Source organism: Callorhinus ursinus, unplaced genomic scaffold (genome assembly GCF_003265705.2).
Source record: "Callorhinus ursinus isolate GAN/ISIS: 27379988/994484 unplaced genomic scaffold, GSC_fseal_2.0 scaffold1, whole genome shotgun sequence".
Classification (NCBI taxonomy): Eukaryota; Metazoa; Chordata; class Mammalia; order Carnivora; family Otariidae; genus Callorhinus; species Callorhinus ursinus.
The window spans coordinates 58,981,143-59,004,360 of NW_027397063.1; the positions used below are offsets into that span (position 1 = coordinate 58,981,143).

The 23,218-nt window shown below is 51.4% G+C and overlaps 1 protein-coding gene across 4 annotated transcripts in view; it reads right to left on the reverse strand.

Annotated features, from left to right (window-relative positions):
* ADCY5 (adenylate cyclase 5) overlaps positions 1 to 23,218 on the reverse strand; it is a 152,887-nt gene that overhangs the window by 13,841 nt on the left and 115,828 nt on the right. For all 4 annotated transcript variants that reach the window (XR_012378767.1, XR_012378766.1, XM_025868966.2 and 1 more), the window contains exons 9-15: positions 21,687 to 21,709; positions 20,469 to 20,613; positions 19,291 to 19,388; positions 16,050 to 16,137; positions 4,004 to 4,120; positions 3,440 to 3,604; positions 194 to 369 (exon numbers count right to left, since the gene is read on the reverse strand). Coding sequence is in view for 2 of the 4 variants with exons in the window: in XM_025868966.2 (XP_025724751.1) it covers positions 194 to 369; positions 3,440 to 3,604; positions 4,004 to 4,120; positions 16,050 to 16,137; positions 19,291 to 19,388; positions 20,469 to 20,613; positions 21,687 to 21,709 (812 nt within the window). In the remaining 2 variants the exon portion in view is untranslated. The remainder of the gene's footprint in view (positions 1 to 193; positions 370 to 3,439; positions 3,605 to 4,003; positions 4,121 to 16,049; positions 16,138 to 19,290; positions 19,389 to 20,468; positions 20,614 to 21,686; positions 21,710 to 23,218) is intronic.

A 23,218-nucleotide genomic window follows, 5' to 3' on the forward strand; every position in this document is an offset into this window, starting at 1 on the left:
AGGCCACCCCCCCCATACTGGGGGAGGGAGAGAGGGAAACAAGACACTGTGGTGCTTTACCCAGGGGGCCAGCTGGGGAGCAACAGAACACTCTCCTCGCAAGCCCCCTGCGGCCCAGGCTCCCAGCCACCCACTCTTCCGGCCTCTCCGCAATGCCCCAGACCCAGTGGGGGATGGGGGCGGTGCCACCTACATGGCGTTGGCAGTGACCAGCAGGTCAGCATTGTCAAAGAGCGTGACACGGGGCACCTCGACGATGAGCACATATGTGAGCTCAATGGCCAGCATGAGCACCAGCTTCCCAATGCAGCTGATCTGCAGGAACACGGAGCAGGCCAGCAGGCTGAGCAGCACGCTGTAGGTGAAGTACTGTGGAGAGAGGTTGGCGAGCCTCAGCGGCCCGGCCCCACCGTCCCCCGGCCCACCCTCCAGCATCCCCCCAAGTCGGAGCTGGCCGCAGGCAAAGCCCGCTCTGCCAGTGTTTCTGCTGAGGCAAACTTGAGAGGGAAAGTGAAGGGCCCCAGTAGGAACCAGGAGATGGGGCTCCAGGCTGTCTGGCCGGTGTTGGCAGTACAGCCCCATGGTTAGAGCAGGGCTCCAGGCTCGGGCAGACCTGAGTTTCACCCCTGATTTACTATGGACTGGTTGTGGGACTTGGGCCATTTATTCAACCCTTCAAAGCCCCAGTTTCCCCATCTGCCAAAGCTCCTATGTCATGGGCTCAGGGCTACAGTTCCATGACATGAAAGTACCTGGTGGCTTGGGCCTGGTGCCCTCAGGAACTGTGGGGAGCCCAGGCGCCCCAGCCCCGGGTCTGTAACTTTAAATCCAAAGTTCTGAAAACCGAAGTGTTTCATGACTGATAGGGCGGCAACACCTGAGCTGACCTTATTTGGTGGCAAAAACCGCCCCAACTGTATGCTGCTAATTAGCATCTTTATCCTGCTTCTTGTGACTCTGCATACATTTTGCTGCAGAAATATTACTGTATGTTATGATCAGGTGCTGCCCAAACTACACTGGGGGTGTGAAACACCCTTTTAAACTCTGAGAAATTCCAAAATTCAAAATACATTTGACCTGGAAGCCTTCAGACAAGGGACTGTGGCCCTATATGATTTAGTTTAGGAAGTCCCTTCTGGTCTCCGAGGCTCAGTTTCTTTCTCAGACAACAGGGGAGCTGAACCAGAGATCTCAGAGGCTCCTTTCTGCTGCCATCCCCTGATGCTAATCCTAGACATGTATCATTATTTTGTTTTTATTTTTTTAAAAGACTGTATTTATTTATTTGAGAGCGAGCGAGAGAGAGCATGAGTGGGGGAGACAGGCAGATGGAGAGGGAGAGGAAGACTCTCTGCTGAGCAGGGAGCCCGATGCGGGCCTCAATCCCAGGACCCTGGGATCATGACCTGAGCCAAAGGCAGACACTTAACCGACGGAGCCACCCAGCTGTCCCTTGTTCTTTCTTTTACAAGACCAGTGCTCTAACCCCTGAGCTATGGAGCCAACCACTGTTCTTTCTTTTAAATTTAGCATCATTTCTTCTGAGTCAAGCATTGGGCCTCACTACTGGCTTCCTCTGCCATGGGCTGGAGGCCAAATGGCAGTGGAGGATGATTCCAGGTTGAACCTTTTGCCTCCCCAGGCCCCAACCCTTTGCAATCCAGAGAGGGGCTGCGGAGGGCCCCTGGTGACTGGAAACGGGAGGGACCAGCCTCAAGCCACTTACCTGGAACACGGGCAGAGGAAGGAGCAGGGAGGGCCCACCCAGATAATCCAGCCCCAAGGATCATAATCCTGTCCTTGAGAGAGGGGCAGGGCGCCCCCAGGGCCAGCCTGGATTCCCATTCAGATGCCGAGCCAGACAACCAGGAGGTCGAGGCTTAAAGCAGGGGTCCCCGAAGGGCCTCGGGGTCTGTGAGGGGTTGCTGAATCAGAACACCTGTGGGGCAGGGGGAGCCCAAGAGCTCTGTAGTCAGCAAGGCCTGGGATCAGTGTGAGTGAAACTGGTAGGACTGGTGAGGGCTGGAGGCAGGGACCAGCCATCTCCCACAAATGAGGAGCTAGAAAAACCTGCCGCCACCCCCACCCCCCACTCTCTTCCCCCATTCCTCAGCTTCTTCCATGAAGCAACCACCAAGGGGCAAGCACAAGATCAAACACAGCTTCTGCTTTTCAGCAGACAGCCCTCAAGCCACGGCTCCTGTGGGCTCAGGCAGCTGCGTGAGGGAACAGAAGCAGGAGTCGGGCCTTGGCGTCTGGGGAGCAGGGCCGCAGGGGAGGAGGGGCAGGGCTTGGCCTGGGCCCAGGGGCGGGCGGGGGTGGGGGAAAGCACCTGACCAGGTGAACGTTGGCGAAGTCCTGCCCCCCGCTGAGTTCCCCTTGCCCCATCTGTACAGGGGAGAGGGATCAGGCTCCTTCCCAGGGGTGGGGAAGGGAGGCCAGCACCATGACAGCCCAGGGGGCCCTCACTGCAGTTCTGGACCTTTCTGTGAATCATGGGCCCTTTCGGAATTGGGTGAAAGCTTGGACCTTCCTCAGAAAAGGGTAACAACTCACAGGTTGTGTGTGGGCCCTGCAGGCAGCTGGGGTGTGGGAGATCGCCCCGTGCATGGAGTAGATGCCCCGGACTGGCCCGGCTGCTCACTCAAAAGCTGCTCCCCAAGAAAAAGGTGAATGAAGCACCTCGCATACCATAGGCGCTTAATGCATGCTGCTCTCTAAGGATTCTCGGCACTGGTTCTTAAACCCAGTAACCTAGGGGTAGATTTCCTTCAGGGGGGGGCGATGAAAATGTTCTAATTAGATGATGCTGCTGATGGCGGCACACATCTGTGAATACACTAAAAACTACAGAATTGTACACTTTGAATGGGTGACCTTGATGGCAGAAAGGGTTCCTTTCTTCCCTCCCTGCTCTCTGGCCCACAGCAGAGGAGCTCGGGCCGTTTCTCCTGAGGCAGGCCTGCTGCCAAAGCTGAGGGTCCAGGAACAGCTCTGCCCTCAGGCTGAGACGAAGCATTCTACAGCCAGATGACCTGGGTGAAAGTTCTGGCTCTATCCCTTACTAGCTGTGTGACTCTGGGCAAGTTACTTACCGTCTCTGTGACTCAGGGTCACCTGTATAAAAAAGATATTCATTGTGTCTGTGTCATGGGGTTGCTATGAGGACTGAATGAGGGAAGCCGTGTCAAGTCCTCAACACAGTGCCTGGCACACTATATAAATGACAGCCCTGCTGTTGTACTGTTCTACGAGAAGGCTGGCCTCGTTCACTGGTGTCCAACACATGGGGTGAGAGACGGGAAAGGAGGTCTCTGGGACGGCTGTGAGCTTGAGAGCCCCGGACCCCCTCAGAGCAGCCGAAGGCAGAGGGGCAGTGCAGTGGGAGGGTGTCTGTTTGAGCCCGGAACCCCCCTGCCCCTCCCCCTGCCAGCACCTCAGGGAAGTTGCAGTTGGGCCACGGACTGCTGCAGAAGCCCCGCTCATCCCCCAGGCTGTAGTTGGCGGCTGACTCCACCACGTGGCACGCGTTGACCTGGCCGGTGCTGATGTTGTGCTCATCTGCCAGGCAGCCGAACAGGTCCTTGGAGTTACACATGAACTGGGGGCAGGGGAGGGCAGGGTCAGCCGCCGGGGCCAGGCCAGGGCAGCCCATCTCCGCAGGGCAGTGGGTGCTCGTCCCCCCCACCCCCCGACCCCGGGCTAGGATGCCCCTAGCCACAGAGCGGGGACAGGAGAGGAGCCTGGCGGAGGCTGAGGAGCTGTTGAGGTCCGCCCAGCTGCCTCAGGGCAGGGGTGGTGGGGGTGAGGCTCGCAAACTTCCCTTGGGGACTTCTCGGAGTCTGGGTCTGTAGCCTTGAGAGCAGAGAACTAAAAGTCTGTGTGAGAGGCTTTAGAAATCAAATCTGATTCCAGAGACCTGAGGTGAAGCCCTAATAAGAAGTCCTGGGGAGGGAGAACTCCAGAGTCTGGGAAGGTTCTGGGAGGTGGAGCCACCTACCATGTTGACGAAAGCCGACAGGAACACTAGGGTGATGGTGAACACTCCGACCAGAGTGCTATTCATCTTGGACCGCACAATCTTCCTGGAGAGGGTCTGCAGGGGGGCTGGGAAGAGCTGCCCCGAGGGATGGGGGGTAGGGGGAGAAGAGAGAGAGAGAGAGAGAACAGAATTCAGTGGGGGCTCTGCAAGCTGCCATAGGGGAGCTGGTTGGACCCGCCCCCCCTTGCCTCTGGCCAGCCTCACCCCAGGGGCCTCCCTGAACACCCTCCCAGGGTGCAAGACTCCAGGCTCACACCATGCACCCCTGCCTCCAGCAACAACAGCACAGAATCCACAGCAGGCCCATCCACCTGGGGAGCTTACAGGTAAGAGAGGCATGATGGGAGGAAAGAGCCTCTCTTAACCCCAACGGAGTGGAGAAAAACACATGAATCTGACGTGTGAGTGCTGAGCTGGTCAGGATTACAACGGGGGCGGGCAGGAGATGGCAGGTGGGGAAGCCTAATGGAGGGGCCCAGAACTTTCCCAGGAGGGTCAGAAGGCTTCTTGGCAGTAGGGAGCCGTGGGTCTGAGGTTTCGGAGGAGACCTGAGGTCTGGAGGGAGGGGACAGGCTTGAGAGAAAGGGCAGAGTAGCGTGTGAGCAGGAGGGTGGGGCCCTGGACAAGTGAGTTCAGTGAACCTGTATTACAGGACTCTCACTGATCTGTTTCCTCACCTACCCCTTCCAGCATTGCCTTCCACTAGACAAACTGCACCTCCACTCAAAGACCCACTGCAGTTCTGGCAATTAAATGACCCGCTCCACCATATCTGACATGGTTGGCTTTGTCCACCATGCCCTCCTCATCTCCAAAGCAGCCTAGATTTAGAAAGATGTTGGCAGACACAGAGAAACAAAGGCGTGGACTTGGGCTTCCCCTGCCACCCCCGCAACGTCGATGCCTCCCGGTGAGGCTGGTCTGCTGCACAAATGCCAGGTGTCCTTTGGAAACCCAGAGGGCAGAGGAGGGTGGTGGAAAAAGCACTGGACCGGGAGCCTGGAAAGTTCTAGACATGGCTTTTCCTGTGTGGCCCTCAGCAAGTCACATCCCTTCTCTGAAGGCTCCCCATCTGTAGGACTGTCGGGGCCCTGAGCATCTGTGCACATTCCGGCTGCGTACACCAGACTACAAGGCTTAGCCCTCCTCTGATAGTGACAGGATGGTCACACACACAATAAACAGGCAAAAGGACACCACGTGATCCCTAGGTGCCTGCTCGTTCCCATTGTGCGCTATAGTGTTTCCTGCTGGCACATATGGGGACCTGGTCTCCTGTTCCCCAGCTGTGACCCCCATTCACTATATGCAAAGCATCCACGTGGGCCCATCACATCTGCCCCGCGGGGCTTTGGGAAGTCAACACTTAATACGCTGATGTACCTGCTGCTTGCTGTGCTAAGAGTCATAGCATCCTTTGTCTCTCACCCAGGAGTCTCATGTCTCCTGCCAGCATCCATGACATAGTAAGGCTCACTTACTAGCTTGCAAGTAGGGTGAAACCAAATCTCAGACCCTTCACTGTTCTTGCCATCAAGTAAGTGCCCTGCTCACCCCTTGGTGTTGGGCTTTGAGCTGGGTGGGCATGCTGGGAAGCGGTATATCTTTTCTACCCAAATCCCCTTCCAGCCTTCCAACAAGGCCACCCCCTATTCAGCAGAGGGAAAGAGAGGACCACACAGAAGGACACACCGCAGCAGTGGTAGAGGCCTGCCAACCTCACGCTATATGCAGGCCAGTGAAGACCTTGGACTCCAGCAGGGGCGCCCCCCAACCTGTGTTCATGTATCATCAAGTCTGTGGCATTATTCTGAATAAAACACTTCCTTTTGGAGTAAGAAAGAAGACACTCAGATTAAACCCACTTATATGTTAGAAGGAGAGCTAAGTGTGATTTGGAGAGCATAAGCTTTAATGAAAACCCTGCTTAATAGACACAGAGACTAGGATATTCTACTCAATTGAACAGAGTGAATCCAGAAATAATCCCTTACATTTCTGATCAATTGATTTTGACAAGGTTGCCGAGATAATTCAATGCGCAAAGACGTTGCTGAGGCACCTGGATATCCACATGCAAAAGAATGAGGTTGGGCCCCTACTTCATGTCATATACAAAAATTAACTTGAAATGGATCAGAGACATAAATGTAAGAGCTAAAACTACAAAACTTGCAGAAGAAAATATGCAAGCCAATCTTTGTGACTTTGGGTTGAGCAATGGTTTCTTAGAACACCAAAAGCACAGGCAAAAAAAAAAAAAAAGGTTTAAAAAAAGATTAGTTGGATGTCATCAAAATTTAAAAAATTTTGTGCTTCAAATACCACCACTAAGAAAGTAAAAAAAAAAGGAGAGGATATAGAAAAGTTGGAACCTGTATGCATTGCTGGTGGGCACAAAAATGATGCAGCTGATGTGGAAAATAGTATGGAGGCTCCTTGAAAAAATTAAAAGCAGAATTACCATATAATCCAGCAATTCCACTTCTGAATATACACCCAAAGAACAGAAAGCAGAGGCTTGTACACCTATTTGCAGACTCATATTCATAGCAGTATTATTCACAAGGGCCAAAAGGTGGAAGACCCAAGTGTCCATCTATGGATGAATGGATAAACAAAATGGGGAATATACATCCAATGGAGTATTATTCTGCCTCAAAGAATGAAATGCTGACACCTGCTACAATATGGATAACACCTTGAAGACAGTATGCTGAGTGAAAGAAGACAGTCACAAAAGGATAAGTACTATAGGATTCCCCTTTTAAAAAAAAGATTTATTTATTTATTTGAGAGAGAGACATTGAGCGCAAGGGGGAGAGGGAGAGAATCTCAAGCAGACTCCGCACTGAGCATAGAGCCCAATGCGGGGCTGGATCCCTCGACCCTGAGATCACGACCTGAGCTGAAACCAAGAGTCGGACACGTAACCGACTGTGCCACGCAGGCGCCCCAATATAGGACTCCACTTTTATGAGATACCTAGATCAGTCAAATTCAAAGAGACAGAAAGTGGAATGGTGGTTTCCAGGGGTGAAGGCAGAATGGGAAATTACTGTTTAATGGGTCTAAAGTTTCAGTTTGGGAAGATGAAGGTCTGGAGGTGGATGATGGTGACCTTTGCACAACAATGTGAATGCATTTCATGCCACTGAACTGCACACTTAAAAAAGGCTACAATGGAAAATTCTGTATTACATACATTTAAAAAGGAAAATGAAACCCAGAGAATGGGAGAAAATTGTTGCAAACTATATATCTAATAAGGGTCTTATAACCAGAATATAGTAGTCTCCTCTTATCTGTCTTATTCTAAGACCCCCCCACTGGATGCCTAAAATTGCAGACTGTCCTATACTTTCTCCTATACATACACACTTATGATAAAGTTTAATTTATAAATTCGGTACAGTAAGAGATTAATAACAATAACTAATAATAAAATAGGGCAATTATAACAATATAGTGTAATAGAAGTTATATGAATGTGGTCTCTCTCTCTCTTTCTCTCTCAAAATAACTTACAAGATTCACCCTTCTGCTGGTGATGTGAGATAAAGTGCCTACATGATGGGATGTAGTGAGGGGAATGACATCAGCACTGGGACGTAGCGTTAGGCTCCTACTGACCTTCTGACAATATGTCAGAAGGAGGATTATCTGCTTCCAGACCGCAGCTGACCACAGGAACTAAAACCACAGAAAGTGAAACCACAGATAAGGTTTACCATATACAAATAGCTCTTACAGCTCGACAATAAGACAAATAACCCAATTTAAAAATGGGACAATGATTTGAATAGGGATTTCTCCAAAGAATCTATATAAATGGCCAATAAGCACATGAAAGGGTGTTTGGCATTAGTCGGCAGGGAAATGCAATTCAAAAACATGAGATACCCCTTCACACTCCCTAGGATGGCTATAATCAAAAGTCAGATAATAACAAGGGTTGGTGAGGATGTAGAGAAATCAGAACCCTCTTACATTGCTGGTGGGAATGCAAAGTAGTGCAGCTGCTCTGGAAAACAGGTTGGTGGTTCCTCAAAATGATAAACACAGTTACCAGATGACCCAACAACTATACTCCTAGGTAGTTACCCAAGAATACTGAAAACCTAAGTGCACATAAAAGCTTGTATACAAAAGTTCATAGCAGTACTATTCATAATAGCCTGAGACTGGAAACTACTCCAGTGTCCATCAACTGATAAATGAATAAACAAAGTGGGTTATATCCACACAATGGAACATCATTTGGCCATAAAATGGAATGAGATGTTGTCACATGGTACAACATGGCTGAACCCTGAAAGTACTATGCTAAGTGAAAGAAAACAATCTCAAAAGGCCACATATTGTATGATTTCAGGCAAATTCATATAGAAAGCGGAGTTTGAGGCTGCCAGGAGCTGTGGGGAGCAGGGAAGAAATAGTGACGGCTAAGAGGTCTGGGGTTCCTTTTCAGGGTGAGGACAGTGTGCTGGAATTGGTGCTAATAGTTGCATAACTGCGTGAATCTACTAAAACTCTTACAACTTCATCCACATTACAACTTCATCCACATTTATAAAGGTGACTCTTCTCTATGTGAATTGTATCTCAATAAAGCACTTACTAGAAAACCCTGCTCAAGCTCTTACTAGCTGTGTGACCCTGGGGAAGCTATCAAGGGCTCTGAGCGCAGTTTTCTTCTCCATACCTGGGGGATATCTCTCTCCCAAGGTGGCTATGAAGATTCAAAGAAATGATGCATTTTAAAGTGCTATTATAAGCTGTGAAATTCAACAGAAAATTTAGTTAATATTTGCAATTTTTTAAAGAGCTCTGTTGCCAACAGGAATGAAAGTCCTTGTTTCCTATTAAAGGAATTTTTCTGTTTCACAGCTGGGGAAAGTGTTCTGGCACTAGCCTGAGGAGCTTGCTCTGAAAAGGTATGACAGATGGTTCCTAATTTGTGTCTGCCTAAAGTTTTGCCATTCCATCCTACCCGCTTAACCCATGTTACTTAAATCGTTTCAGTTCTGATCATGCTATCCATCAGTTGAAGGGTTTCTTTTATCATTTTGCACACACCAGTAAAATTCGGGCAAAGGTGATTAGTAGATGCTAAAGGAAGGTGGCTGGGGGACAGGCTATGCGCACTGGCTTCCTGGTGATGGTGGGACCTGGGGCTTCACAGGGGCCACCTAGAGGTCAGGAGCAGAACTGCAGGCTATTTTTTAAATTCAATCCAGACTGTAGTTCTAAAGAATGATTGATTGGGGGGGCGGGGGGGGAGGGGGGGTGAGGGTATATATATAAAATTTTAATTAATTTATTTTTATTAGTTTCAGAGGTAGAATTTAGTGATTCATCAGTTGCATATAACATCTGGTGTCATTCCATCAAGTGCCCTCCTTAATGCCCATCACCCAATTATCCCTTACCCCCAAACCCCTCCCCTCCAGCAACCCTGTTTGTTTCCTAGAGTTCAGCGTCTCTTACGGTTTGCCTCCCTCCCAATTTTCATCTTATTTTATTTTTCCTTCTCTTCCCTTATGTTCATCTCTTTTGTTTCTTAAATGAGTAAAATCATATGGTATTTGTCTTTCTCTATTTCACTTAGCATTATACCCTCTAGTTTCATCTATGTCATTGCAAATGGCAAGATTTCATTCTTTTTGATGGCTGAGTAATATTCCATTGTGTATATGTACCACATTTTCTTTATCCATTCATTAGTCGATGGACATCTGGGCTCTTTCCACAGTTGGCCTATTGTGGACATTGCTGCGATAAATATTGGGGTGCATGTGCCCCTTCGGATCACTACATTTGTATCCTTTGGATAAATACCTAGCAGTGCAATTGCTGGGCCATAGGTTAGCTCTATTTTCAAATTAATGCATTGGCTTGCTACAAGCCGATTTCTCTTGTCACCCTTTTTATTTATTTTTAAAGATTTTATTTATTTATTTGTCAGAGAGAGAGAGAGTGAACACAAGCAGGGAGAATAGGAGGCAGAGGGAGAAGCAGGCTCCCTGCTGAGCAAGGAGCCCAATGCGGGGCTTGATCCCAAGACCCTGGTACCATGACCTGAGTCAAAGGCAGATGCTTAACCGACTGAGCCAGCCAGCCATCCCTTTTGTCACCCTTTAAAAAGACCTGCTCTTGACTTTAAAACCTCAGGCAGGAACCCAAGAGTTGCTGTTTTGAAGTCTCCAGAAGATTTGAGATCCTGCTCCAGTAACAGTTTATAGAGTATCTCATCACCTGTAATCAAAAAGTTCATCTGTGTGTTTGCCCTAAATCCCATCTTCACTAACCCCAGTGTGGATGGTGAAACTCTTCACCGGGGGCACATCTCTCACAGGGACGCACCACAGCTGCAGCAATCCTGGAGACCATTTTTCGCAGCAGGATAATTGTGCCCATGCAAACCAATTGTTCAATGCTGCTCACTCACAATTACAGCTCAGAAAAAGAATTGATTTTTTAAGAATTCCCAACCAGTACATTCCCAGTCTGATTAATTCAAATCAATTCAATATGAAAAACAGGAGTGGGGACATAATTAATAAATCATGACTGGAGTGAAGGACAGTTTTGATCCTGGCCTCTCTGAAAGCCTCCAGGCAAATCAATGACCAGCCTGGGGCTCTGGTTCCCTGTCTGTGATATGGGGTCAGGGGATTGCACAGATGAAAAAAAAGTGATGAAACCTGATGGGAGGGAGAGGGCACCTGGGTGGCTCAGTCAGTTAAGCGTCTGCCTTCGGCTCAGGTCATGATCTCAGGGTCCTGGGATCAAGCCCCACGTCAGGCTCTGCCCTCAGTGGGGAGTCTGCTTCTCCCTCTCCCTCTGCCTCCCCCACTTGTGCTCTCTCTCTCCCTCTCTCTCTAATAAGTAAATAAAATCTTAAAAAAAAGAAATCTGATGGGAAAAAAATCTTAAAACTGTCTTTTTGACAAGAAACAATGTGAAAAAGCAGTAGCTCCTACTACATAAAAATTTTTTTTAGAGACATGAAAAATTCAGAGGCCAACCAAGGCAGGCAGAAGCTGACCAAGCTCCACGCCACTGCTCTCCCAGGGGTTCAATGGACATATTAACAAAGGCAGTGTCTTTGAAAAGAAGGATTATGGGCTCGGAAGTCAAGAACCACTGGGGTTTAAGTCTCAGCTATACTACTTCCTAGCCTCAAGGCTTCGGGAACGCTGCCTAACCTCTGAGCCTCATCGTCATCATCTGCAAGGTGGATGTAATAAAAGCCACCTCAGAGGCTTAGGAAACACAGCTCAAAGAGGCAGAGCTGAGATCCAGACCCTAGACTGACGGACTCAGAAGCCATGGGAGGAACTGAGATATGCCTCCTGGAATGAAGAATTCTCTATCCCCAAAGGAACATGTGTCTGGCCACAACACCCCCTCCCACTAATAGAATATGACCCGGAGCATGCTGGTGGAAGCTGAGCGTGGGGGTTCTACAATCCTCACAGCACAGGAGATACCGAAGAGGTCAGAGGTACTGCTGTGTAGTAAGACCCTATTTCAGAAACCGGGGACAGCAGTCAGGCTGCAGTGGTGGAAAGGAGAGTCAGCACGGGGCAGGGGGGGGTGTTGGTGAGGACATTCAGGCTGCATGGAGGGAGAAGAGGTTTCTAGTGACTGCACAGAGCATACGGAGTCTAGATGCAGCTCTGCTCATAGTTCCCAGGAGCTCAGAGAACCGGGTCCCAGAAGTCCATGGGAGGCAGCTAAGAGGGAGCCAGCAGTCAGGAGGAGGAAGGAGATTGAAGTACACACATGCATGTACCTGTGCACACATGCGTGCGTGTGCACACACACACACACACACGCCGAGAACTACAGTGCCAAGTCCTCCTTCTGTGCCTACCTACTACTCCCAAGCCTCAGAATGAAGAAGAGGAGGCTGGGCTTCCAAGCAAGGAAGTGCTAATGAGCCACACTGAAGACAGGGGGGTCCAGGCCAGATGTGGGGGAAGGGGGGAGCCACCCCCTGCTACCCATCTGGGTGGTGGTAGCAAAAATGCTGGCACTGTCAGAAGTAGACCTGGGGGGCACAGTCAGTTAAGCGTCTGCCTCCGGCTCAGGTCATGATCCCAGAGTCCTGGGATCAAGTCCTAAGTGGGGCTCCCCACTCAGCAGGGAGTCTGCTTCTCCCTCTCCCTCTGCTCATGCTCTCTCTCAAAAGAAATAAGTAGAATCTTAAAAAGAAGAAGAAGAAGAAGAAGAAATAGTAGGCCTGGGCTGCTTCACTGGATGATAGGGCAGAAGCCATAGGGAAGCTGATGGAACAGTCAGAGGTGCCCAAAAAGAGAAGAGGCTGTACTCAGGAGATGTGAGTGAGCTCACCATCCCTGGAGGTAATCAAGCAGAGGCTGGACCCTCCTCGCACAGTTATCATAAAAAGATTCCTACCTCAGGTGGGTGTCTGGGCTGCTTCACTGCTCCAGCCATTTCCAATCTGAGATTCCCAGAGTCTGTGGACCCCATGTGATGGCAAGGAGGGATTCAGCATGGTTTTTTCTAAGACGAACAGCTCTGGTGCCCAGGTCAGCTCAGATGCCGAGAGAAGGGAGGGGTGACGTGTGCAGGTGTTCATTCAGCCCGGCCCCAGAAGAAAAGAAGTGCTTGAGGGAGGAGCCTTTGGGCAAAGCAGTGCAGAGACAGCGGGAACAGACCCGGGCACCCGGTTAGCCTCACGTTGAGGCCAGAGGGTGAGCCGGGCCTCGCCATGTCAGATCAAACAGACCCAGGACGCAAGGGCCATCAGAGCCCTCGGGAGCGAGTTTCCCAGCACCTTCCACAGGAAGGACCCAGGCAGCTGCCGCCTGCCAGACAGCTAAGACCACTGAGTTGGCTCATTGCAACTAACTCAGTCGACACTTTCTTCACAGTTCTCTCTTCAAAAAGGGTAAACTATGGACATTTGAGCAAGTAAGTTCACGCTGTCTGGGGGACATGGGAGAACAAATGGAACAGAGAAAGCCACCGTGGCTGACAGAGCCGCCCGGCTGCGAGTCTGCTGAGTCCGGGCCGTGGGTAATTTAGGGACAGTCGTATCTCATCAGAGAGCCACCACCCGTGACTCCTGAAAAACCGTGGAAGGAAGATGAGAGATGTCTGGGTTCTGGCAAAGGGCAAATGTTTTCAAAGGGAAAACAGAATGACACGGAAAGTTCCAGTCTAGTCAGCGTCACAGCCATACCTGCAGAGGTGATCCGTCCGCCTGCAGGCGGTGTGGGGTGGCAGTGCTCCGTGACGGGCCGCACGGTGGGGACACGGAAGCCAAAGGACAATTACCCCCTTCACATCTTAGTGTGCCAACAGTTCATCCATAGCACGGAGGAGGAAAGAATAATGAAACGGGAGAGGGATTCATACTACAAGCAACTTCTCAGGTTGGGGTCTACTTCCCAGAAAGTGGGAAAAGGCTGAGGTGGCGCATCGGAGGTGGGGGGCGGGCGGGGGCCGGGCACAAGGATGCAGCCAGGACCTCAAGGCGGGTATCAGGGTCTACTTGACTCCTGGCCCAAATCAGCAGATGCCAGACTTGATAAGCCAGGGAGCGCTTTTTTCCCAAATAAATAGTTTACAGAAGCTCCGCACTGCAAGATGGAATCAGCAGCCTCCCCTGGGTGAGGGGGGTGTGTTTGGAGGGGCGAGGGATGGAGTGGGGGGCAGGAGGTAGGCACCCCCTTCCCCAGCCTCCCCTGAGGGGACCCTGGCCTCCTCAGAACCGTCGGTAAAAGCAGTGGGCTGGATAAAAGAATTGAGAATAAGCTTATTGAATGTGACACTGATTACAGAATAGATAGATCCAATGAAACACAAGGAGCCAGGAATGATTTTCATAAATAATCTTGAACAGTAGCAAAAAGAAGTCACTGGACCAAGGTATGGACTCAAAATGGCCAGTGTGGGTGGGGAGATGAGCCTTTCTCCCTCCCCTCCTCCTCCCCTACCCCCAGATACACGTGCCAGTCAGGGAACGCAAACCAGGTGAAGTCAGGGTAGCTCAGGCCTACCAGCGCAGCCAACAGGAAAGAGAGAAATCTAGGTTCTAGTTTTAAAATTGTAGACCACATATAGCTTTGATTCTGACTTGGACCAGAATCAGATCAGAGAGATCAGCTAATTAAGTACCTCAAACAGACAACGACTTTGCCTCAGTTTATAACTTAAATAGAGAAAAGAGTCTTCTGGATGTTCAAAAAAGAATGCTGACAGGCCCTTTTAACTATGGTGTACCATTTGTTGTTGTTGCTTGTTTGGTTGGTTGGTTGGTTGTTGTGACTTCTTTCATGGTGGTAAAACATATGTGCCATAAAGTTAGCATTTTAACCATTTTTAAGCATACAATTTAGTGGCATTAATTCTATGCATACCGTCGAACAACCATCACCGCTCCATTTCCAAAATGCTCTAGTTCCAAGATCCTTCCATCACTCACCCCATACAGAAACTCTGCACCCGTGAAGCGATAACTCTCCATCCCCTCTCCTGTCAACCCCAGAACCATCTAGTCTACTTCCTGTCTCTATGATGTTGTCTATGCCAGATCTTCCATATAAGTGGAATCACATAGTCTATGTCCTTTTGGGTCTGGTCTCTTTCACTCAGCATGTTTTCAAGGTTCGTCCATGTTGTAGCATGTGTCTGAACTTCATTGCCTTCCATGGATAATATTCCATCACAGAGATGCACCATTTTTGTCTGTTCATCTGTGCGTGGACATTTGGATCATTTCCACCTTTTGGCTGTTGTGAATGCACCATGTGCTTTGATAGCCATGAGATGAAGAAAGTGGAACGGCCCCCTGGGGACAAAGCAGGCTTGGGGGGGGGGGGGGTAGGGGGAGATGACAACAGCAAGACCAAAAGACAGGCTGTGACTGAACACAGAGCCTTGAGGAAGGAGCTGAAAACCAGGATTAAATCCTCTACCACTCCAGATGATTCGCGGGGGGCCTTCCAGTTCTGACAATCAGTCCGCCAAGACCTTGACCATTAGGTAATTAAACAATTACCAGTCTAATGAAATACCCTGCTTAGAGGGGAGAGAGAGAAAGGGGACTTTGGAGGTGACCAAGGTCTAATCCCCCCCAGAAGAAGAATGTGGTGCCCACGGCAATATAGATAGAGAATGGTGGCAGAGCCTGCCCCCCACACTTCCTGGGCTTGGCTCCAAGTGAGCATCAAGGAGGAACACAGAAATGGTTCCAGCAGAAGCTGGAGGGGCTTGTACCTGCCTGGGGACAGGGCGCTTTCTGGGACCAGGCTGGCCTGTCAGGGAAATCTGAAACCACCAGGGAAGGAAATGAGGGAAAGGCTTGGTGGACAAGGCAAAGGGGAACCCAAGTGGCTTCCACCACAGACCAGAATGCCTTGTGGCCAGGTCCCCCCGAAGGACACAGCCTTGCAGGGGGGTGGGGAGGGGTAGCACACAGCATGCCTAAGAGGAGATATGAGAGAAAGACACAGAACGGGGTCTCATGCCCACATTCTTGGCTGCGTGGCCCTGTCTGAAACACTGAACCACGCTGGGCCACTCTCCTCATCTCTATGATGACTGGCTCAAAAGCCATCATCTCTCTGGTCCCCTCCAGGGCCATATTCCAGGCATATGGGGACGCCGAAGGGGGTGTGGAGAGAGATCGCTTCCATACTCACTCGTCCAGCAAATGTTTATTGACCACTGCTTTGTGCTAGATGCCCTTCCTTCATCCTACCTGACACCAAGGGGACAGACAAGAGAGGCGGAGACGCGGTCTTCTCATCGCAAAGGCTTGCAAAGGCGGGTCAGAACAGCCGGCACCGCCAAGTCTCCACTGACAAAGCACGCCCCGCAGCCTAGCTTGCTGCCGATGCCAATCAAGAGCGGCGCCCCAGCATCATGTACCCCGATCCCATCGGGCTCTGGGAGGAGCTCCTATCAGTGGGCTGGGAATGGAAGGAAGAAGGTGACAGGGGGCTCAGGTGTGAGCTAGACTCACCTTCACGCAGGAATAGACCACGGACACAAATACCACCAACGCCAGCAGCAGGAAACAGGTCAGGTAGAAACTCAACATGAACACGGAGCTGGAAAAAGAGAGGAGGTGGGGAATTCTGGGGCTCTGAAAGCCTCTGGAAGGAAAGAGACGTTGCTCCATTTCCCCTGAACCCACTGCCCAGTCTTTCCTAGCCCCTGACTCACTGAGAAGGGGGCTTACACAGCCTTGTGAACTGATTCAGGACCCCCTCCGTGATGGTCCGGCTCCTGTCTTTGCCATCCCCCTGCACGGAGCGGAAACCCGCAAGGGGCTGAACTGAGAAGTGAGTGTCACCTGCTCAGTGTTTTGCCCAATTCTTAGCTATCCACAGACTCACTTCATTAAGCTTGGAAGGACCTATTTGAAAAGTTACCTGGTTATTCCCTCCCAGCAGTTACTCACGGCCAGGTGAGGAACCGTGAAGGCTGAAAGCGGGATAAACGGCCATCATTTCTAAAACGCATTTGTCAGCAGCCCAAGCAGACCCTCTGAGAAACAGCAGTGATGTGTCCCTTTGGGGGCAGAGTCCCTAAACCCTGTACCCTGCTGGGCCCCACAACAAGTCCTGCTCAACTTGCCAGTTCAACACGAAAATGCAAGGAACTCCCCCTGTCCCTGCTGCCAGGGGCAGATCACAGGTGATCTTAACGTTCACCACAGGCCGGAATCCTCAGACAAAAGAGCTGCCAGCGACTTTCCATCTGGACCCTCCCACTGGCCCTCCTGGGGCAGGAGCTGGCTAAGGTACACCCCGTCATATCAGGTGGTCACAGAAATCCCTTTTCCCTTCCAGGGAGTGAGAGTGGCCTGGAGATGCCAGGTATCGTTAGCAGGTTAAAGGCAAGCAGAGGGCTTGACAAGGCAGGGGAATACCTCTAGAGAGGCGTTCAAAGGGCGTCTTTGTTCCAGGCTCCCCCAGAAGCCAGCACTTAGATGCCTTAAACAAGCAGAACAAGGGTAGAGAACTCTCTTCAGAGGGAAAGAAAGACCTTTAAAGTAGCTTTTAATGCTTCCGTAGAGAGAGGACTTCCGTCAATGCCTTAGCAGCTCGGAGCTGTGGCCGGGGCGGGGGGGGGGGGAGCCACTGCAGGCCAAGCAGGGACCGAGGGAAACCCAGCCCACCAGCCACAGTGCAGAAACAGAAAGGCAAGCGGCACAGAGGCTGGGTTATTGGCACCCGGGCTAACTGGTCTATCAGGAGCAGCAAGGGGACCGAAAGACTACGTCGCTTATTTATACCTGCAGCTCCATTTCCATATAGAAAAAAATGGGGTCCTATGTCAATAAGGGCCCAGAGACCCACCGGCTCTGCACCACCTCAGCGTGGGGGGCAATGGGCATTAGCTGCACAACCAGAGTGCCGGTGTCTGCGGTACCCCACAGAGTCACAGCAGACACAAACGTCAGGACCACCTCTGCAACACTGTGCCATCAAAAATAAAAGGCACTGAGTACTACGACGTGTAGGCATCATGTACCTCCCGATAACATGCACTGAGAAGGACACATCACTTCTGTGGGATTCTTGTCAAAACTGCATAACCTCAACCTGTGAGTACACATCAGACAAACCCAAATGGAGACATTCTACAAATTAATTGGCCAGCACTCATCAGAAGCTCCAAGGCCACAGAAGACAAGTAAAGGCTGAGGAAGCATCACAGATTAGATCACACTGAGGAGAAAGAACAGCTAAACGCAGTGTGGGATCCTAACCTGGCTCCTGGGACACAAAAAGGCCATTAGGGGCAACGCTGATGGAATTAGATTTCAGTTAGGTAATAGTGCCATTCCAGGGTTAATCTCGTGCCACTGACCCTCGTACTGCAGTTACCTAAGTGTCAACACTAGGGAAAACTACATGAAGGCTGTACAGAGACTCTCTGTAGTACTTCTGTAACTTTGCTTTAAGTCCACAATTACTTCAAAATGAAAAGTAGAAGGTGTTGGGGTGAGGGGACTCTACTAGATTCAGTTGGACTTAGGAGACATAACCAAATACCACCAGGAGATCTTGAGTAGATCCTGGCTATGAATAAACTAAAAGGAGGAGACGTTTGGAGACAACTTTGGGAATGTGAACATGGATTTGGTGTTACGTGATTGCAGAGAACTGGTGTTAATTTTGTTTGGTATATAAGGCATTGTGGTTAAGAAGGAAAATGCCCTGAAAATAGATATATATTGAGGGCTTTTGGGGGAAAATGTCCTTTCATCTAAAATTTAAATAATCAGGGACGCCTGGGTGACTCAGTCATTAAGCGTCTGCCTTTGGCTCTGGTCATGATCCCAGGGTCCTGGGATGGAGCCCCGCATCGGGCTCCCTGCTCAGCGGGAAGCCTGCTGCTCCCTCTCCCACTCCCGCTCCCCCTGCTTGTGTTCCCTCTCTCGCTGTGTCTTCCTCTGTCAAATAAATAAATAAAATATTTAAAACAATAAATAAGATAAAATAAAATTTAAATAATCAGGAAAAAAATAGATGGAACACTAGTAAAACATCAACAATAGTTATATCTAGGGGATGGGTACTGATCATATTAATTACTTTGCTTTTCTGTGTGTTTGCAATACTGCATAATAAAAAGTCACAAATGTGTAGATACATGCACACGTGCACATACGAATGTACATACACACACAAACAGAACAAAGATAACACAAGCAATTATCTTCCTTGTCCACATGTGACTCTGTGACTAGCTACCTAACACTTCATTTCCAGAAGCCCACTGCCCACTTCAGAGTGCTCCCCTCGGAAGCCACAGGCCTCTCTCAGGGACGCAGCCAGTCCTTGGAAGCGTTCAGGAATATCTCTGAGAAAAGCCTTTAGAACCAGAAATCCATTCTTTGAAATACCCTGAGTAGCAGAAAACCTTTATCTTTTGAAGATGTGTTGATGTTTTTGCAAGAACCAAAGGTCACACAGAAGCACACCTGGTGAATACTTCAGGTGATTTAAGGGCAACCACGGTGTGGGTGACAATGGGGCGAGATGATAAAGTGCTGAGTCTCTCATGCAGCAAGGCAGGCCCAGGGAGGTTTCCCGCCCTGTCACAGGGGACTCAGACTCGTGGCTTCCCGGTCCCACCGAGGACACATGGGGAAGCCACTCCTTGTCTGAGCAAGTCCGACCCCTGCCTCTGCTGCTCCATGACCTCCGTTCCCACCCCTGGAGCCCTGCAGCCAGAGGGACAGTACTCACTGGGGCACGATGGTGATCTGGACAAAGCAGATGAAGAGGAAGACAAGCGAGGCACATGCCACGTAGGCACCGAATCGGTCATCCACCTGCTTGGAGTACTGAGAGGAGGGCGCGAGGTGAGAGGGGCCCTGTGTGCTCCAGCCCCGCTCCACCCCAGACACGTGCGGGCAGCCCACTCCCAAGACCTGGAAGAACCAGCACCAGCCGTCGTGCTCAACAAAACCAGTCCAAAGCACCATAACGTGGTGCCTGTGGGGACGGCAGCTGAAAGGTGTCACACCAGACACTTTCTGCAGGTTGGGTCACTATGAGAGTCATTCATAATGATCCTGGCTCAAATTACGGAGCACCATCTACCTGCGAGGATACGCGCCCGGTCCGTGCTGTCCTCCCACATCCTTGCAGAGCCCCGGAAACAGGACCTATGTAGCTGCTACTTCACAGAGGAGCCTGGGCTGGGGTTCAGAGTGGACAGGAGGCTCGCCCCAGCCCCAAATCACGGAGCTCATCTCCCAGCCCCCACTTCCTCCTGTGACACCAACCAGCAGCGCCCACAGAGGCCGCACTGGCACCGAGTCACCAGAGAGGGCGCTCTCGGCTCAGGTCCCTTTCTCGCTGGCCAAAGAGTTTGCCTCACAGGACCAAGGCCGGGTCTGGCTCTGTCACGACTTCACTGGTGGCCTACAGCAAGTCGCCCACCCTCTCAGTCACAACTTCAGGAGATGGGACAGAGAGATCTCGACTGTCCCGACTTTTCGCCAGTGTGCCAAAGGCAGCTGGGAGGTCCACTGGTGATGTTCATAATGGTAACAATAAAAATAAAATCGATAGCAACTAACATCACTGAACATCTACGTGGCAGATACTGTTTTATGTGTTTTACGCATATGGACTTGTTTAACCCTCACCATGACCCTCTGAAGAAGGTATGTTAAGGAGCCTCATTTTCCAGATAAGGAAACTGAGGCATGCGGAAGTTAAGACTTATCCCTTCTGACCACGAAAAGTCTCCCTAAAATCTCCCTCTCCTGAAAAGTGTGGCATTGGAGCAGGCGACACAAACAAGACAGGGCACCTTCCGTGGTGACGGGGACAGGCAGGGAGCCGCGCGTTGCCCTGTCCTCCTCCCTCTGGTTCTGGTCCTGCCCAGGGCCTCCTTCCCACCCAGGGGGCCGTACCTTCTTCTCTAAGTCAGGCTCCCTGAAGGTCAAGAGGAACTTGCGGACGTGCTCAGACCGCAGCCTGTCGATGCTCCTGGCGTCAATGGCACGGCCCAGAAATTCGTCCACTTCATCCTCAGGGTTTGCGCTTTCCTGGGCGTTCCTGGGCAGCAAGAGGCGCAGACCCAAGCTGACCACCAGGGGGCACCGCTAGAGGGCTGACTTGGCCCCCCTGCCCCCAGGCCCATCAGAAAGGCCCGGATAAGGGGCGGGGACTCGGAGGCCAAGTCTCCCCTCTTAACTGCGCACATGCAGAGAAAACTGCCCTTGCCTGACCAGCTGGCTGAAGGGCCTCGCTGACAGTAAGGCTTTTCTGACTCCGCTGATGTATTATTGCAGTATAAGAATATGACTTGTCATCGAAGGTTTAGTTGTTTTCCCCCACAGGTAAGTCTCTGCTCTTCACTGTCCAGCTGTACCACCATTCTGAAACGATGGCCAGGATCGGGGGGCAAGGCTCCTGCCACAGAGACTGTGAGCCACCCCAGCGCTTTCCCCTGGCTCAGGCCAGCCTCTGGGAAGCAGGTTTCACGGTCAGGGTGCTGAACTAAAAGCCCTATTCCTCAAGGTGGCACCCAGTCGTCAGTGGGGTGGCTAGCCCCCAAGAGCTGGGAAGTGGAAGAGAAAGAGAAGGGCAGGCCCTCAGGGCACTAGGCTCTGGCCAGGGGCCGCGGACCAGCAGGCAAAGTCTGTATTTTCCTGAGAGCTGCAGGCACGTGTGTGCACAGCCATGTGCAGCGTGTGCATGTACACGTATGTGTGCGCACGTGTTTGTGGGGTGAGGACACGTGGGCGGCACTGAGACCCAGCCTCTCTGGCCGGTGGCCCGGGCTCCTGGGTTACCCCTCTAGCAGCCGCAGTGGGCTCTGGCCACTCTCAGCGAGATCGTGCGGAAACCATGCGGAAACCGTGTGGAAACCATGCGGAGACCGTGCCGAGACCGTGCCGGACCATGCCGGACCGTGCCGAGACCATGCAGAGACCGCGAGACCGTGCCAAGACCGTGCCGGGCCGGACCATGCAGAGACCATGCAGACCATGCCGAGACCATGCAGAGACCATGCCGGTCCGTGCGGGCGCACTGCCCACCCAGCATGGGGCAACCGAGCTCTAAGGCAAACTTGGAGCTATCCCTCAGGCCAAGGAAGCAGGAATAAAGAAGGGCATATTACTCACTTGTCCTTGGGGTCTTCAAAGCCCTAAAAGAGAGGGACAGAGAGAGAAAGAAAGGAGTATGAGAAGAGAGAGGACACTTCCAGGAGGGACTGTGGGAAAGCAGTCCAACTCACCAAGGAGCCTGCACTGAGGGAGGCTTGTCACTCAGAAGTTCTTTCTTCCTTCTTTCAGCAAATACAGCCTTCCTATGGGACAGGCTCTGCGCAAGACACTGGGGGAGCCCTGTGATATCATGTCATGCGCTGGCAAAACCCAGGTGTCTAAGCTCTTCCTGTCCTCACACCCGACTCCCCAACTCCCCCACCCTTCCTCCCAGCCCCTGAGTTTGGTAGGTCCCTCTCAATTCTGCCTTGAAATAAGCTTGAAGTAAGAGAAACCACTGAGTGATCAATTCCCACGTGTGTGCGCACACACCCTACCTCCACTGAGCACTCAAAATCACCTGTTCAGCTTTTGTGGTATCCGAGAACCAGTGTGTTCTTCCAAGGCCAGAGATGGGTGGGGACCCAGGAGGTGAGAAACCTGCCTGCCACAGGTGTGACTACTGCTCACATACACACGGCAGGGGTGAGTGTGAAGGTCCCTGATTGGTTGCCAAGCTCAAAGCCCTATTTACAGTTAATCTGTGATATCCACAACATGCGTCTCAGGGTGTGACCGGCTGTGGCAGAATGGAGGGTGGGTTCCCTAAAATGGGAAGGGGGTGGAATCCCGGAAGCAGTGGAGGAGGTGGCAAGCAGCCCCAGGACTGTTTCAGATAAGGCTCAGGTTGCCAGGACAAGGACAGAAGGTGACCTGTGGACTCTCGTGGCCCAGTGTGGAGCACACTGCTGGGCAAAGACGGAGGTCAGTAAATGCCAGGTGAACCCAAATCCCAAACAAACACACCTCTCTTTGTGCTCACTGCAGACTTGGTTTGAAAATGCAAAAAGCAGGATTTATGTTGGTCTTCATAAGCCAGAGCTGCCAGATGCTGAAACAGATGTGGGGTCCACACTGCACCGGGGGCTCTGTCTCCATTCTACCCCGCAGCGGAGGGCTTCCAGGAGCCTCGGCAGCCTCTCATGGCAAATCCAAGTGCCCGACTGTGGACTCTGAGCTCCTCCCAGGCTGCCTGGCAGCGGTCTCCCTGAACAAGCCAGACCCTTCTTCTTGTCCTCTGAGAATCATCAGGCCCTCTGTCCTGGCTGTGAGACCCGGGCCACTACACCATCCCGGCCCCAGGCGGGAGGAGTTGGTGTGACTCAAGTGAGTGCTCCGCCTGGGGGCAGGCCCACGCTGGGTACTCCCAGGATCCATCAGGGCACAAGCTTAAGTGGGCAGCAGGGGAACACGGACAGGCCAGTTCTCCACAGAACGCGGTGAGGGGCTGGCACTGAATTCCATCACAGGGGCTGGCCACGACCTTACTCTGGGACAGAGGACAACTGAGCTGTATTATGCCTATGCCGGCTTCTGCAGCACGGAAATAGACCTGACATGCTTTTAACAAACCTGTCTCTGACTTTCTCCTATACTCCTTTGGTCCTCTG